We start from the raw sequence: 16,501 nt of genomic DNA on the forward strand, positions 1-16,501 counted from the left end.
CAATACTCAGTAAGGAAAATGCAATCATGCAACAATTGTTTAAAGACCTAATGACCTAGAAAACTAATACTATCTGCAAACATAGCTCTATGGAAATAGTTTACGTAATATTGATCCACATAACGGCGAGGACGACGTCACCAGCGCCGCTGCATGGACGCCGTCTATCCGACGCCGCACGACGCCACCCGACGCTGCTCGCCGCCGCTCGGCACAGATGAGCCGCCACGCCGCCAATTCGATGTGTAGGCAGATTCGTCGCACAATCGCGCGACAAGCTTCCATATTTACTTACCAGTAACTTACCGGTTTCACACGAGTGGGTGCTACTAGTTCTTTTTCGTATGTTAATTTGACCAGTATCTATTACTATCACATTTTAATATCCTACACGTTCAGCTATTTATTTCGTTGTTCATTATACCTACCTCTGGCTTAAGATGTCTACATAACATGTGATTTATTTGCATGCATTTATTACTTGTGCCAATTTTTTCCAAATTTAATTACACTAAATAATATTGCAGAAACAGTGTATCTGCAATATGCCAAAAGCCTGCAATATGCAACATGTTAGACCTACAACTCTGGGGTTATTCACTCGTTACCTGTAATGATTAAGTAAATTTCCATTATGTATAATCTAATCCAGCATTACCCGTCCATTAACAAATAACCCCTTCGCGCGCACGTATCGCGTCAGATAACATACAGGCATGTTGATTGTGATTAGTTCTATGGCGTCAAGAAATCGACTCGGGGCGAGATAAAATTAAATTGGACGCTAAAAGTAAGAGATACGGCGCGACCTTGGGGCAGAGTGGTTTGTTCCGGGTTCGGTCCTCCACCCACCGACCGGTCGCTGCGCCTCGCAGCCTCTCCGCGCTGCACTCACCTCTATCGGCTCTATCCACTAAACATACACGTCTCACTATGCAAATTGATTGTAACTTGATGCACATTCTACGAAATATGACTTAAACATGCACATATTAAATTGACTACTCATCAGCTCGAACATCAACATAAGTTTAGTCTATTAAGTAAATATTGTACGAGAATGTTGAGGAAATCTCATAACATTATGTCGCTCATAGTTTTAACGGCGGGCAATTGTCGACAACGTAAAATATGAGAAGTGTCCAGCGCTTGAGTTACGTACATATAACACATTGGAAGTAAATATTGAACAATAAGTCAAACCGCGAGGTTGCCGGCCCATCGCACATAAACACACACATTACGTAAGCTGTTCTCTTATCTCACTCAAATAACTTATCTGCTGATTACACATTCACTTACTATTTTTTGATATTAGAAGCAGTTGTCGTGTAGATAACAAAAGCGGGTCTACAGTAGTGATTATATACCAAGGAAACTATACCGTACTGCTAAAATATTTTATTAAGATTTAGCAATGTTTTATAATGAATTAAATAATAAGGCAATCACGTGGTATTTGATGCAACTATTAATGAGTATGAAGTTAAATTACAATATCAATATAAGCAAAAGCTGAGATTAATATACCGATTCGGCGTTTTCACCTATCACAATTTCTTTGGAATAAAATGTTCTACTTATTCGTTAACAGTTGACTCGTTAATCGTAGTCATAGTTGGGTCGATAGCAAGATCTAAGTGCAATTGATTAATGTCACTACTTAGAGAATTAACGTTAGTGTCAGCATCTGAGTTAACTTCGTCCACCTCAAGCTGAGTTGCATCCGTCGTCTCGTTGCTAGATATGGCATGGGACTCAGTCGGTGCGGCGGCGCCCTCGTCGGCCTCAGGTACTGTTTGTGCTAGAGTTGGAACTTCTATTGTTATAATCTCATTCTCGGTTTCTTTGGGTGATTCGGCGACTTTGTTTTCTTCCAGCGGCCTAAATATCTCTTGCAGCGAAGAAACTTTCTTTTCAGAAGGAATTATTCTATTTAAATATACTAATATATCTGACAGTGAAACAATTCCTACAAGTTTATCATCTTTATTTACTAACAATAATCGATGACTCTCAGTTCTAACTATAACTTCTAAGGCCTCATATAAAGTAATACTTGAACGACATTTTTGTAACTTTTCTTCCCAGTCTTTCTTTTTATTCCTTACTTCACCTATGGTCAACGACAAATTCGAATACAATTTTTCACTCACAAGGTTCAAAACTTCATATTTTGCATAAACATCGATGAGCGTCCCGTTTTCGTCTAATATTGGTAAAGCTGAAACATCTTTCTCTAACAACAACTGAAATGCTGTTCTAATAGGTGTATCATCTGTGACTGACACTATGTCATCATATGTACCGATTTTCAGGTCAGATATTGTCTTATGAAAGAATGTTAGCTCAGGAAACTCGTTAAGGTAAACAAACAAGAATCTCAATATTCTCTTATGCGAGAGAATATACAGGACGTCCCCATTTACTGGATCTATCATTAAAAGACGATGGACGCGGTTTTTGTTTAATAAATTAATGGCGTCATGAAGTGATTGGTCGGGTCCCACACTGCATAATGGTTTACGCGTCTGCCTTAACATTTTTCTCCAATTGTGGAGTGTATGTCGTTCTAATTCTTCTACTGATATATTCTCCTTATCAAGATGGAGCAGGATTCTGATAAAATCAGTGACTGTTATCATACCCACAAGAAGTTTTTTGCTTGAATCCCAAAGAGGTGCAGACCGTATACCGTGAGAAATAAGAGTGGGAAATGTCTTCCTCACAAAAAATTGCGTATCAAATATGATAACTTTAGCAGACTTTGGTAAAATTTCGTAACATTTATGATATTTAAAGAAATTCAATAGGAGCCTTGTTTTATCTCTTCCTCCTATTGAAATTTGTACAATAGATAAATAAGGATCGTATTTGGGAAGGCCTCGCACTTCCCTAAACACTTGTTTCGCTTGTGTAGGATCTAACGAAGCATACGAATTTTTATGATAAGTTGGGGAAGTTGTCTCAATAGATGATCGGCGAATTTGTTTTGTATTTTTCTTCTTTACAGGATCTGAAGTAGACTGGCTGCTTTCAGAATGGGGCTTGCTGCGAAAAATATCCATTACCCTAGTAATGGGGCTATATTTCCTAGAAGACGCCCCGGTTACCGTATGGTAATACTTCCTGTGCGAGTCCTTACTCTCAGCACTGTTCTCATCAGTAGAAGTTTCTTGTGACTCGGTCGTTTTTGCCTGTTTCGGAGCATATTTCTTGGCATCACTTTTTCTTCTTAAACGGAAAATATCAAAAATAGAGCTCCGTGGACTAGATGATGTTCCATGGAAAGTTTCATATTCTTTTCCACCTGTAGATTCCCTCTCCGCGCTCGATGGTCTAGACGTGTCAGCAGTTCTGTCTTTGAATATAGACCGCACGTGAGGTCTCTGTGACTCGACCCCACGTGTCCCAAAATGGACTGTATGTACATTACTATCTGCTACTCTAGGAGGAACTTTCTCGTCTGTGGCGATTAATGTGGTAACAACAAACTTCTTTCGCTCACCAACAACTGTTTGATTTTGTGTATCTGATTGTTTATTTTTCTTTTTGTTCTTATGCTTGGATTTTCCATGTTTGGTCGGGGATTCGGTCGTCGCGGATTCATTTTCTAAAATTGGATCCATGTCCAAATATATTTACAAATGAACGCTTTATACCTTTATCTTAGAGCATAATCCAGGAATGCGTGTGCCATTACCTGCAACAAGACAAACGTTTTCCATTAATGCTTCTATTCTGTAGAGCCCACACAAGTTCTTTTACGAATATTACTAAAATTTGTTTTAAATTATATTCTCCATAGAAGGTATTTTAAATTCTACACTTTTTAAATTTTAAAACAATAAATAAATCACGGCATCAAAATTAGTAAATCATTGATTATATATTAACATTAGTTTAACTCTCATGGAAAGAGTATTATACGATTATAACATAATTAGTAATGGCCACAGTTTAAGGAGAGTATCTACCGGAATGCAACTTCTCAACCAAAACAAAACACATATCCGGAGACGAACGCAGTGAAATCAATAGCAAATAATATTAAAATGAACTATAAAGTTGTTATTGACAATATAATGTGTTAATATACTTATTACAAAATTATATTTCAGACTGTACACGGGAATGTAACACTTCACGAGTAAATGCAAAACATGATTTTAATTTATCGGAACTACCGGCGCGCCACAATCCATTACTATCCGCGTTTGAGTTGTAATAGTTCCGCTCCCTCACAATTTAACTGCCGCATAAAATAATCCTGTAACACATTACGTCGTTGCTAAGCAACGCAATGCGCCAAATGCACACCCAATTTACAACATGCGCTAGCTATTTGTTGTTGCATTGCGTAATCCCTTCAATGTATAGTTCAAACATTGTCCGACACAGTTCAATAAAAACCGTACACCTAAACAAAACGTTTCCTTATTTAAATCGGCGTATTAAATATTTGAAACGTTTACAACGCAAATCTGCGCATGAAGAATTTGACACCATTTTGCTAATCAATACTATAGTAGAACAGAAATGATGATATTATGAAATTGACAATGAGCATACCTGCTTTGACCGAGAGCTTCATGTTTTGGTTCGAACGATATGTTACACACCGTATTGTAATATGAGTATTGGATTATGAATACTTTTGCAAGAGTAAATCACTACTTCACTGGCATCGCGTTATATTCCCGACTATAATATAAACCGCCATGTTGGCTGTCAAAGTGCGCGAGGGTTTCACGGGGCGACATCTGCCGTCGGGCGAGGGGAACGCTTCGTAGGGCGGCACGGCAGCCAAAACAGATCGGGTGGGAATGCTATCATTGTTTGTAGCTCGCAGTTAGACTTTCAAATCGTGAGATGTCACGGCAAACTGATTTCAGATTAAAGTCGTCAGGTAATGTAAAAGTTGCAATAGGCTAAGTACCATTTTACGTTTGATAATTAAGTGGTCTATCGTGACTTATTAGTGACACATGCCTAGTATATGTAATTCTAATTAGTGTAGTAATACGGATTTCTTATATCTGATATTTATTGTGTCGGTAGTTCCTACTCAACATGAATGGGCTGACGTTGTTTCTCTGTATAATACCAAGAAGTTACATTTAAATTTCTGAGAAGTAACATTGTTGTTGACTATTGTTCAACAATCTGCATACGCTGAACTTAAAGGTTAAAAAACATCTTCAGGAAAATAATTTTCAGCATTTCATGACAATAGAGTAGCTAAAGCAAGGATGCAAGGTCTTATCATTAGCAATCTTTTTACGTTTCTCAGGTCATAGTGTCAGCTGCTATGATCTCACATACAAAAACATTCTACATGGATATGACTGAAATTTGCATTAAAAATACGCATTATATCCGCTTCGAGCTAGTCTATTTTCCTGTACAATACAAACTATCACTACTATATATATCTACCAGCTGTTACTGAAATCATACGTTACTTATAGAACAAAATACCTACAAGCAGTACACGTGTTAGAAAATAACGAATGAAAAAAAAACACGCTACAACGTATGATACAACAATTTTATCGAATGACATGAAATCGAACCTAATCAAAATCTTTATTATAAAATAATATGTGTTACATTACTCAATTACACAACAATTTCTTTGGTTTTCATTGCAATACGCGAGTGTGTATTCAAAGCTTCAACGCATCACTTTAAAGAAATTATCTTTTCAAATATCGATTAACAACCGGTTCGCAAAAAATATAACGGACCACCAGACCCCTCAGACGAAGGGATTTAGGGTGTGTCGTCACGGTCCTGACCTTTATAAGGGCAATATTTAGCCCTGAATGAAATGTGTCTTACGTAAACGGGTATTATACATCTATACATTTTGCCGCTTTTTTAAACTAAAACATGACGCCTTTTAAAACCGAAAATGAAGACAGAGGCGAATGAAGTAATCTACACCTGCGTTTCGTCATTTGTAAAGTTAGGCCCATCTTATGAAGATACTACGGGAGAGCCGTTTGTCAAATATTATTGCCATTTTGATCTTCTTTATAAAATCGTAACAGCAATTCGATATGAATTTGAAACCATTAATTAGTACAGTAAATTGTATAAAACCCACAAATTTAAGGGGCGCAAGAGAATAACACAGCGCTGAATAACGATGTAAAATATACAAAGCGTAGGCGTAAAATAACTACCATTGTCTTTACACCAATTTTGAACTCGTTTTAAACAAACATTATTCTGCACAATTACCTAATTAGTAAGTAAATAGGTAATATTAATTTTCCCAAAAAAAAATCACCTTTCAAATTATGATATTCGTACCAAACTTTTAGATAATTTACAAAGAAACTCACCAAAATAACTAATCGTTAAAAAGTTATTAGGGAGGAAATGCTTTTAGATATGTCCCATGAACTTGAACAATAAGTCAATGACGCGTTCCTCGTCACGAGACGTCTGTTCTGTCTATTTACATCATGTTCACAAAGTGCGTGCGTTGTTTTGTCTCCGATGATAACGTGATGTGATGTCATTACTTTTATTGCCTCTACTTTTATGAAAAACTACCAAGTAATTTACTAAACACCAGTGAATTATGGAGTTTCTACTAAAAAGAGTAATCCGTCGACGATTAAAAGTGATATCATCAATATTTAAGATTCTATTGATACGTAACATTTTACACAAATAAGAAACATTTGGCAAAAAATGAATAACTCCCCCTTTTATAACAAATACTTTAGACTGTGAAAATTACAAATTATGACGGAGTCGTTATAAATATGCAGATACTGAGAAAACGTAATACCAAGACATAAGTATCGGAGTATCCAACGTAGCAACAAAGCCCCCCACTTATCTCACTATGACGGCATCGCCGTCTAAATTTAGGCAAAATTTTGCTCAAACTTAATGCGCATGCGGGAAAACGATGACGTAGAACTTCGTCATCAATGAGTGACGTCACGGATACAGAGGCACGAGGCAAACGATGACGTAGCTTGCGGGGTGAGGAGAGCGCGCGATCGATACACTCCCGGTGATAATAATATTCCTGTAGTTCAGTGACGCTCGACTAATGGTGGCACGGGAGTAGAAACAAACAGCCTTTCAATAAGGCACGGGTCGACAGCTCACGTGCTAGACCTACTTACACTATGTATTCGCATTATTAAATAGAACACAGGTCAATCGTTTGGATCGATCTCTTCGCAAGATGAGCTCACATGACATTCTAATTAGCCATAAACGACTGAACCGCGGTATCTCTGTATTGCTTCCTAATGACATTTTATATTTTACCTTCGCATTAATGCAATACACGTTACGCGCTCTATCTGAGATCTTACTTAAATGTTGTCGAGGTATATGCTGTGTACGTTTGATTACTTGGCATTCTCTAGCATATGCAATTTCACACTATATTATAGAAACATGGGCACATTTCATTTGCGATTTTAACTTAGGTACAGATAGAGTTATGAAATAGACAATATTCATGACAACGGAACTGAAACTTCATACATCTGATCAGACTTTTACGACTAGCGCTCGTCTCAATAAGCAGCTGATATTTGTAATTCATCTTACGCTTCATATCCCTTCCGCCCTTGCAACGAATTCTGTATGTAATTGATGAATGTGAATGTTTGAGTTTATTTGCAGTTTACAATCTCTTGTAATATTGTGATAACTGAACTGCAGAATTTTGTGTATTCTGCTTGTGAAATAATACGATGTTATACCTATATAAAGACGTAGGATAGATCTATGAATATCTGAATTATGTTAAAGCTACAATTTTGAAGAATTTATCCTATGGGGAAAAGAAGCTAAGCACCGGCTAGAAAAGTAAAGCTAATTAAATGATGGGGTAAAGACGTGATAAGGCGAAGTGGACGGTAACAGTGAGCTGTTTATGGGTATAAGGATGGACTGGCCATAAACGAGGGCATCGCCTTGAATGGAAACAAGTGTAATTCTTTACCTACAACCTTAGAAAACCTACAGTTTTTTTACTATGAGTCCGTTAACTAGAACTGTTCCTACAACGAACACACGACATGTTAAACTTTTTTAATATCAGCATTACACCTTCAAGTATTGATAAAACGCATATTGCCAGCTTAAAGAAAATCGGAGCAACATTGGGGTGTGCCAGACAGCAGGGCGCAGGGTATTTAAACAGCTGGCCAGCACTACCTTTACACCTGTTATGCCCGTGACCTTGACCAAAAGGTCACTCAAAAAAGTACAACGATCGTATCGTAGGCACCACCAGGCAGTAGCAGTCGTGTTCTGTTAATATAGCGGCGTTAATGTAATTCATTTGCGTACCGCTTGATATAATCATCGCAAGTTTACGGAAAATTTGAAATTGTACGCTGTAACGTGTGCGCGGCTAATGGAGAGTGGCCAATATATAAATTACATGTCAACTACATCAACAATATTTATTTTATTTCCTTGTTTCTTTAAATATGTTAGATCCATGATGGTGGAAGTTTTAATTGAAAAAAAATATTAGGTTTTAGTATTATGCCTCTAAAATTAAATAATAAAAATATCTAGAAAGAATAATTTCTTTACAACTCAACCATTTGTCCAATTCAACAACAACTGCTGACACATATCTAAACAAATTACTGCGTGTCTGGTTTTCTGTATATCATAACACTTTCCGTTTTGTTACTGTAATATTCATTTACCATGTGGTGTCGGCTCAGAATAGATTCACCGAATGCCGTGATCACGCTAGAGTTGTTAGGAGATTATGAGATGAGTAAATGAGTGATGTTATACCGTATTTGAGTGATGCAGTCTACATTCAAGGAAACAGCCGATCAACGCATTATCCTATAAACGTTTTTTGCCCTGCAACGACATCCCCTCATAAATTGACACAGTTAGGTTATTGAAATGAATACCTCAAGCATTTTGTCCAGAATTTTTAACCCTAGCTACGCTTCTGACTCGTTTATCGACCATTGTGTAAAAGCAAGAACCGAGACTACTAGCTTGACGTGCTTACCAAAGCACGGAAAACGGAGTTTGTATGACACTTACTCTCAGATTGACCGCATTTCACATCGAATTGCTCCTCTACGTTTTCGAATTCCAAGATACACAAACTGAAAATGATACACCTTCAGAATTCACTTCCACCAATACGTTGTCAAAATGAAACACGGTAAACATGAAACGACAGTTTGTCTTGTTTAGACAAATGTTTCAAGTGACGAACAAACGAAATGTTGAATGGCCGACGACAGAACGTTAAATATTGTAATGAAATCTTGTAAACAAGGTCTAAATACGCCGCAAATTGTCGTAATAGAGCTGAACGAGCGTTTAATGATTCAAATCAACGCTTATCTATTGATCTGCGGAACAAATGAAGTAATCAAGTCAGTGCAGGTGATTAAACTGTAATCTATATTGATAAAATAGTTTTGTTATAACTTCCTTGTAATTTGGTATTTGTAAAACACAATATAAAATGTAAATTTACAAGTTCGATTTGTGGAGGCACATTGTTTAAGATTGTTGTATTTATTGTACATAAGATCTTAAATAAGATGATAATGCAATTGCTCTGATAAGATAACAGAAAGAAAAATAAAAGAGCAAACGGAATGTACTATATTTGTATTGATTAAAACACTGATATCGTAGCTAGGAAAGTTTTAGCAATAAAATGTAATGTTGGAACAAATTTGATACCGGTTCAGGTACGGTTTCAGTTTCGACGTGTATGTTCTTAATGCTTTTTATTTCATCAATAGAAGGCTGTATTAAAGGCGTCTATGTCATAGTGTTAGGATTTTTTTGGTCTGTATTATATTAACGTATAGTGTCCATTATCACTCGCAAGGTTCTAGATGCAACATTTATAAGGATAAATGAATATACCAAATAATAAATCTCGATAAGTTTTCGTCATCATTCAATAGGTATTTCCATCGTATCTCTTTGCTCATTTACATATAAATGCATGTGTTTATGTGCGCAGTCCAACTATAAAAAGATAATGATAACGGGTTTGGCAGATTCTAATAAGATTAAGAAATCACCAAAGTCACGTTCCCAAATCTCAGCTAATCCCAACATCTTGACTAACTGATAGTGAACTCACTTACCTCACGAGTACGTCAAATTATAAGCGCATAGGTACTCACTGATAACGATAACGATAAGACACTATTTTATAATAGGCGTACCGAAAAACGAATCGTATACATATAAATATATGATTATGATTCTGTTTCTTAGTTAATCTAAAACAGTTTTAACCTAGACCTATTTATAACCAGTACTTTTTCATGTGCAACTCATTATCCTAGTTAATGAATCATAACGAAGAACAACAACAATGAAACGTGATATATGCGTTCTGCTCTGTACGTATATAATGTTCAATGATGATAAAAAGTCCTACAACTTTGTAAAATAGATAATATTATGCTTTTAGACAACAAAACGTTCTTAGTCTGTTATATCTATTTAGCTACCTACACAAAATACTTTGGTTACACGCCAAAACATCCCATGACTATCAGCTGAAAGGGCCATGTGATATACAAGAGTTAATCTATCCAAATATACTGTTTCGATCACCAACTAGTGGTATTTTCATGACGAGCACTTTTAAACATAACCTCAAAATGTTACACAACGTACGGCCGTCTGATTAAATATAACAATAATCCCGATATAATTATTGATACAGATAGTATACTCACAACACAGATCATTACGCTGAGCCTCTCTAGCACTGACTATTTATGAACACTTCACACACACTCTCGCAATATGCATAATGCATTCAATACTAGCGAATAGTTTCATATGCGTCGTGTTTGCGTTAAATCGAACACAGGTAGTTCACTGGTCGATTATGCGGACGTTGTATAACATGGGCACTGAGACGGGAATTGATGGATCCACTGTTTTGTCAGCGGAGACCGCCATGCCCAATTAGTACAATTTACAATCGAGCCACAGAGTGTTCCAACAACGCGCTGACGGCATCGAAACAAGCGAGTCGCGTTCACGGTATGGAATTCTCTCGCGGCCGCGGACCGTTGATGCGGCTGCGTTCGCGCACCGATATGTGTGCGCACTCACACATGCGAGCCTGTAGCGGCTGTAGCGTCTAACACACACGCGCCGCACATACAATATAGCCGACGCTGCGGACGTACACTAAGCTGAACTACTGATAATAAATCAGTTACGTCTCTTATCAGTCAAATCATACAAAAATTTGTAAACAGAAAGTGAAATTACAAATAAATCTTCAAAACTACTTTGACAGGCGTGAAGTGTCAATGTCAAAGGAAAGAAAAAGTTACTAACGAAGCATGAATCTTGATAAAGGTTTTATTTAAATAATGCATAACGTGGCAGAGTGGTCTAGGGTGAAAACTAACTATTAAGAGCGGAATATTACATTATTATGTAGTCAAAATAATTGGTAAAGAGTCTGGACCAAAATTTTACTGCAATGTTCGAGTTTCCTAAACCTTTCATACACATGTACATACATAATATCACGCCTGTTATACCCAGAGGTATGTGAAAACGCCATAGGCAAAAAGTACTCCAAATATAAAGCTGTAATAGAGGGCCAGCATATTGTCATTAACAGTCTCCTGCACCAATATTTTACACTGCCTCGCAAGTATGTAAATCCAGTTAGTCTTTGTTTCACACTTTCATCTATACTAATATTATAAAGCTGAAGAGTTTGTTTGTTTGTTTGATTGTTTGTTTGTTTGTTTGTTTGTTTGTTTGTTTGAACGCGCTAATCTCAGGAACTACTGGTCCGATTTGAAAAATTATTTCAGTGTTAGATAGAGCATTTATCGAGGAAGGCTATAGGCTATATATCATCACGCTACGATCAGTAGGAGCAGAGTAACAGTGAAAAATGTTACAAAAACGGGGAAAATTATGATTATCTTAAGTGACGCAAGCGAAGTTGCGCGGGTCAGCTAGTATGTTATAAGCATACAAATTGAGTGATTTTGTAGAAAGAATGTAATCGAGACGCTAATTAAATAAAACTAGTGTATAATTACTTAGAATCATCTCAAGAATACAAGCAAACAAAACGTACTTAGTTAGTTTGATACGGTCTTTAAATAAATACTGTTATTCGTGCTCGCACCGGTCAAAATTAGCTAGGTAGTCGCGTGAAATAACGTTATGGTGTTACAGTCACTAGTTAGCAATATTATGTGTTATGCTCAAATGCGTTCAGACTATATCTCGACTACGTTACGAGTTTCAAACAGTTATTTATAATACACCGTTCAGAATAGCGTTCAAATGCGTCCCGAACAATACAAATAAACATTAAACTGAGACTGACAAATGTTGAGAACGAAATGACTAGTACCCAATAAGTAATTAGATTTAAACCTCAAAATTAACTGCTTAGTGATATAGCACTTCTACAAAATCTCTTTTCATAGATCTATATCATTTCCCAAGCCTCCATACGCATATTTTTGACGACCAGTCTCGGGTTACTGTGAATCGTAAGATTTTTACAGTAAATTTGATCAATATCATACAAAGTGAACCAAGAGATTGAAAAATACGTAACTAAGTACCCAGTTCCAAGTTTTGTTATCATTTGATTAAAGAAGTACAAACTCTTATTTAAAGAACGCCTTAGTAAGAAACTGGTGTCTGTTGCCATGAGCAAAGTTAGCAGTTTAACACGAGTTACATCTAAGGTAGCTAATCGATACTTTTTATTCATGGACCGTTCGGAAAATACGTTCAGCTTTACTATTTTTCTTCAGCGTCGAAATCTAGACTAGATTATATTATTACGAAGTTTTGCGTGTTTAAAATTATTAAACCCACGCGATACTGAAAACCACGGAGGTTGCCCTTCAAAAATAAAGGTATAAAAATGTATATGCCCTGAAGAAATGATAATATTTAAGTTCGGTTTCCCAGAAACACATGACAGAGATGAAATGAAAATTAGTATGATGAGTACTAAAGGTAAAAACTTTACTTCTAGATAAAAATAAATGTAATTATTTTAAAATAATATCTAAATTTTGTGCTCTTTTTAGCTATTTGGTTTCACTGAACGTTGTCTGAGCAGATAGCTGTACAGATATTATTTATTTCGTGACTTGGATATATGGAGGTTAGGTCTAAAGATAGACCAGTGAACAGTTTTTCAATCAGGTTGAAAATTCACAAAAGTACAGTACCTAAGTAAGTAATATATATATCATCTTAGCTGACTAAAAAAATAGCAAAAATTTGGCTGTATCTGTAATCGAGCGCAAACTCTCATAAGCAGGTTTAAATAAAATCTTTTGTGATGAAATTACGAAGGGTCCAAAAACCAGAATATGTTAACACTTTGTTCTGAGGCAGGCAAGCGTGAGCTAACCTCCGACCTGAACCGCTTGTAGACGATCAAACTCGATTGAGAATAAGAATAGATTCCTAACTTTTTGAGATCTTCTCACTGTAAGTCATTTACACCGTCGTATTGGATAAATGTCCATAAATATAAAATTTAGAGCCTATGTGAAAAATTTTGTACTTATTTATTTAACATTTGATGTGTTATGATATAAGTACTTAGTTAAATAATAATAATTTATTCCGGAAACCAATATCCTTATATACAACATAAGGAATATAATATAATAAATATAAATAAATACGCACATTGAAGTGATCGTTATTCCTCTTATAGTCACAGCGCGAGCGTGGTTGATATCAAGTCCGCTCCGGTTATCACCATAATGTACCTACATAAATGTTTAACCTATTATTTCATAATTCATAATGAATCACTACTTCCGCGTCATCGCTTCGAGATATGCGAATATTATATATGTATGTGTTGTGAATCATCAAAGTAAACAATGCTGTAATAGATAATCCACTCTAAAATAAACTTAACTACAATTATGACACTCAATGTCGCATAAATATCGTGAACATGTCATTGTATATGTATATGTATGTTTTAATGTAATGATTTTTTTCAAAGGCGGTGTATTTGTACGTTTTTCCCAGAAGGGATGAGCAGTATTGAGCAAATACTCCCACATTGAGCTCGTGTTTTCAGTTCTACGTAATAGGGTGCAAACTTCGGGCATTTTAAGACGAAATACCTAGCCATGTTAACGATAAAACCGTTCTCGTTGTTAACATTATTTACTGCCAGTACTTCATTATTACAGTGAATAAGTTCTAAATGTTCATTATAGTCGTGTACATACATATTTGACAGCTGGATTTAAGTCTTTTGTCGATGAGTCGGCGATACGACATCGATTATAATTTAAATTTAGAATAACTGGACGGTTGCCCGTTCTGCGAGCAGCAAATAGTACTGGGGCATGCGACCAATCGTAACAGCCGCAAATACATGCACCGCGCTGAATGCGGACACACCGCGGAAGACAACAACCCCCCACAGTTGCCGACGCACTCGGCGCACTCCGCACACTCCGCACTTCACACGCGACGTAGCGGCCGTTACGAGCAATACGTCGGTGTTATGTAGCGCCTCACAGCCTGAACGTCTCCCTTTGACGCCATTAGTACGACGCAAAACTTGCGTAATCACGAGCCCCGAGCTACTCTTGTTTATCTGTTATCAACGACGCTCATCAAACGTAATCCACTTTGTCCGCTCTTTCCGCGACTCTGGCGCTGTAATCTGTCATACTAATAAAATGGCAATTATACGTAATCCTGAAGGAACATATAAACGGTAATGCATCATAAGTTATCGATGAATTAAATATATAGAGCATTAATGCACGTGAAGCATATACATATCTACATATGTGTATATCATGTATTTTTACTGAAGTAAATCTTGAACAGCAACGGCAGATTTAAAATTGACATTTATGTAGGTGCGTGATCAAAGCCTTCAGGCTTAATCATGCTTAAATGTCATAACATCAACAGTATTAGCGCAGCCTTAAATTAAAGAAGCTGAGCTCCGTTACAGTTGGAGTATTGTACGGTGCCCACTCTTGGAATAAATTATTTTTGTTTGCTACAACTGGTTTTCAGATAGTATAAGTAGGTAGAGCGGTTGCAAAATTAATGTAAGGTATCAGAGTAATGCAAGCGGGCAACAAGTGTTCGAACTGCGCTATAAGTGTCGTCGGTGTGACGACGGCTACAATCAATGCGGAAACGTTCGCCGTCTGCCCCGAATGGGAGCACGGGATGCGTCGCCCGCCCTCGCGCCGCTCCGCTCCCGCCCGCGCCGCGCCGCCGTGCCGCCGCCGGCCCGCGTCCGCGTCAGCGACGCATTTGTCTCCACGCACCACAATAAACACTCTATACTTACTTATTCTAATTGCTCCTTTCTAGAACACTTATACTTAGAAAACCACCGCATATATGTACTATTATTCACTATAGGAAAATCTATGGTCACTTAGGTAGACCAATATGACACTGAACCATCGTAAAATAATCTAGTTTGTGGGTTTAAAAAAAATGTACAGTAAATTTTATACTTATGGTCTGCTATAACGAAAAATTTCAAGACAATTAGTATCTACGGTAATTTTTGTTAAGTTATCTGAAGACAATAATAATTATGCATTATCGTTTAAAATGAAATTAAGTCGCTCGTTAAAATGAATACCAGTATATCGCTACCCTGAATATTAATTTACCTACAGATAAATGTGAAAATAATTATGATACCAGATTGCGTAAACCTTGACTGAATAAATCTCTACCTTATAATATACTGCAATGAAAATCATTGACGAAATAATACAGGTCGAGTGGCACGCTATCATGATCATTATTGTAGTTAATGTAGAGTTAAAGTTAACACGCCTCTTTTTCTTGCACTTCCCACAGTAAGGAGGTTACCCACTGACTCACGAGTGCAATAAAAATTTATCGTTAAAACTTGTGAAAACAATATTTATTGTAAAAACTCTACTTCAGATTCGAAATGTGTATTTAAGCTGTTACCTTTATATTTGTTGTGGTAAAACCGCATATACAGTTCTACAACTGGTAACCTGATTACAAAATCGATGAAAATTACGAGTAAATTTTTAATTTCTGTAAAATATTACCTAAGTTATAAATATTATCTATCAGAAGTACACTACGGACATTGTCAAGCTTAAGCTAAACTGGTTCAGTTTTTGTGGACTGATTAGTAGCTGCTTAACTTCACCATATCAACTGAGCGGTCTTATGCCCGGATTTTGGGGCACATTTATTGGTAGTTTATCTATTCAAACTGTTATTTTTATATCAGCTTAAACGCTATTGAATAGATAAACTACCGCTAAATGTATCTCTGAAACCGAGGGTCTCTCATCTATCGCTTTACTGGCCTGTACCTGATTATAACGTTTTAAACTCTTAATTAACATGATTATACTGTATATAAAATTGTTTTGACATCATCATTTCACTTACGCAACCGTTAATATGTCGTTTGCCAGATTTTTCATAA

At 36.6% G+C, this 16,501-nt stretch overlaps 1 protein-coding gene across 2 annotated transcripts; it reads right to left on the reverse strand.

Annotated features, from left to right (window-relative positions):
* Positions 1 to 1,386: 1,386 nt before the first annotated feature.
* LOC142987472 (uncharacterized) lies at positions 1,387 to 11,301 on the reverse strand. Of its 2 annotated transcripts, none has more exons than XM_076136268.1 (2): positions 10,743 to 11,301; positions 1,387 to 3,703 (listed from the first exon to the last, which is right to left on the reverse strand). In XM_076136268.1, the coding sequence occupies exon 2, from the start codon at positions 3,627 to 3,629 to the stop codon at positions 1,581 to 1,583; it is 2,049 nt and encodes a 682-aa protein (XP_075992383.1). In that variant the 5' UTR covers positions 3,630 to 3,703; positions 10,743 to 11,301; the 3' UTR covers positions 1,387 to 1,580. The 2 variants fall into 2 exon arrangements, with proteins under 2 accessions (XP_075992383.1, XP_075992384.1); XM_076136269.1 differs by lacking the exon at positions 10,743 to 11,301 and adding an exon at positions 4,573 to 4,724.
* Positions 11,302 to 16,501: the final 5,200 nt, after the last annotated feature.

This window comes from Anticarsia gemmatalis, chromosome 3, assembly GCF_050436995.1.
Source record: "Anticarsia gemmatalis isolate Benzon Research Colony breed Stoneville strain chromosome 3, ilAntGemm2 primary, whole genome shotgun sequence".
NCBI lineage: Eukaryota > Metazoa > Arthropoda > Insecta > Lepidoptera > Erebidae > Anticarsia > Anticarsia gemmatalis.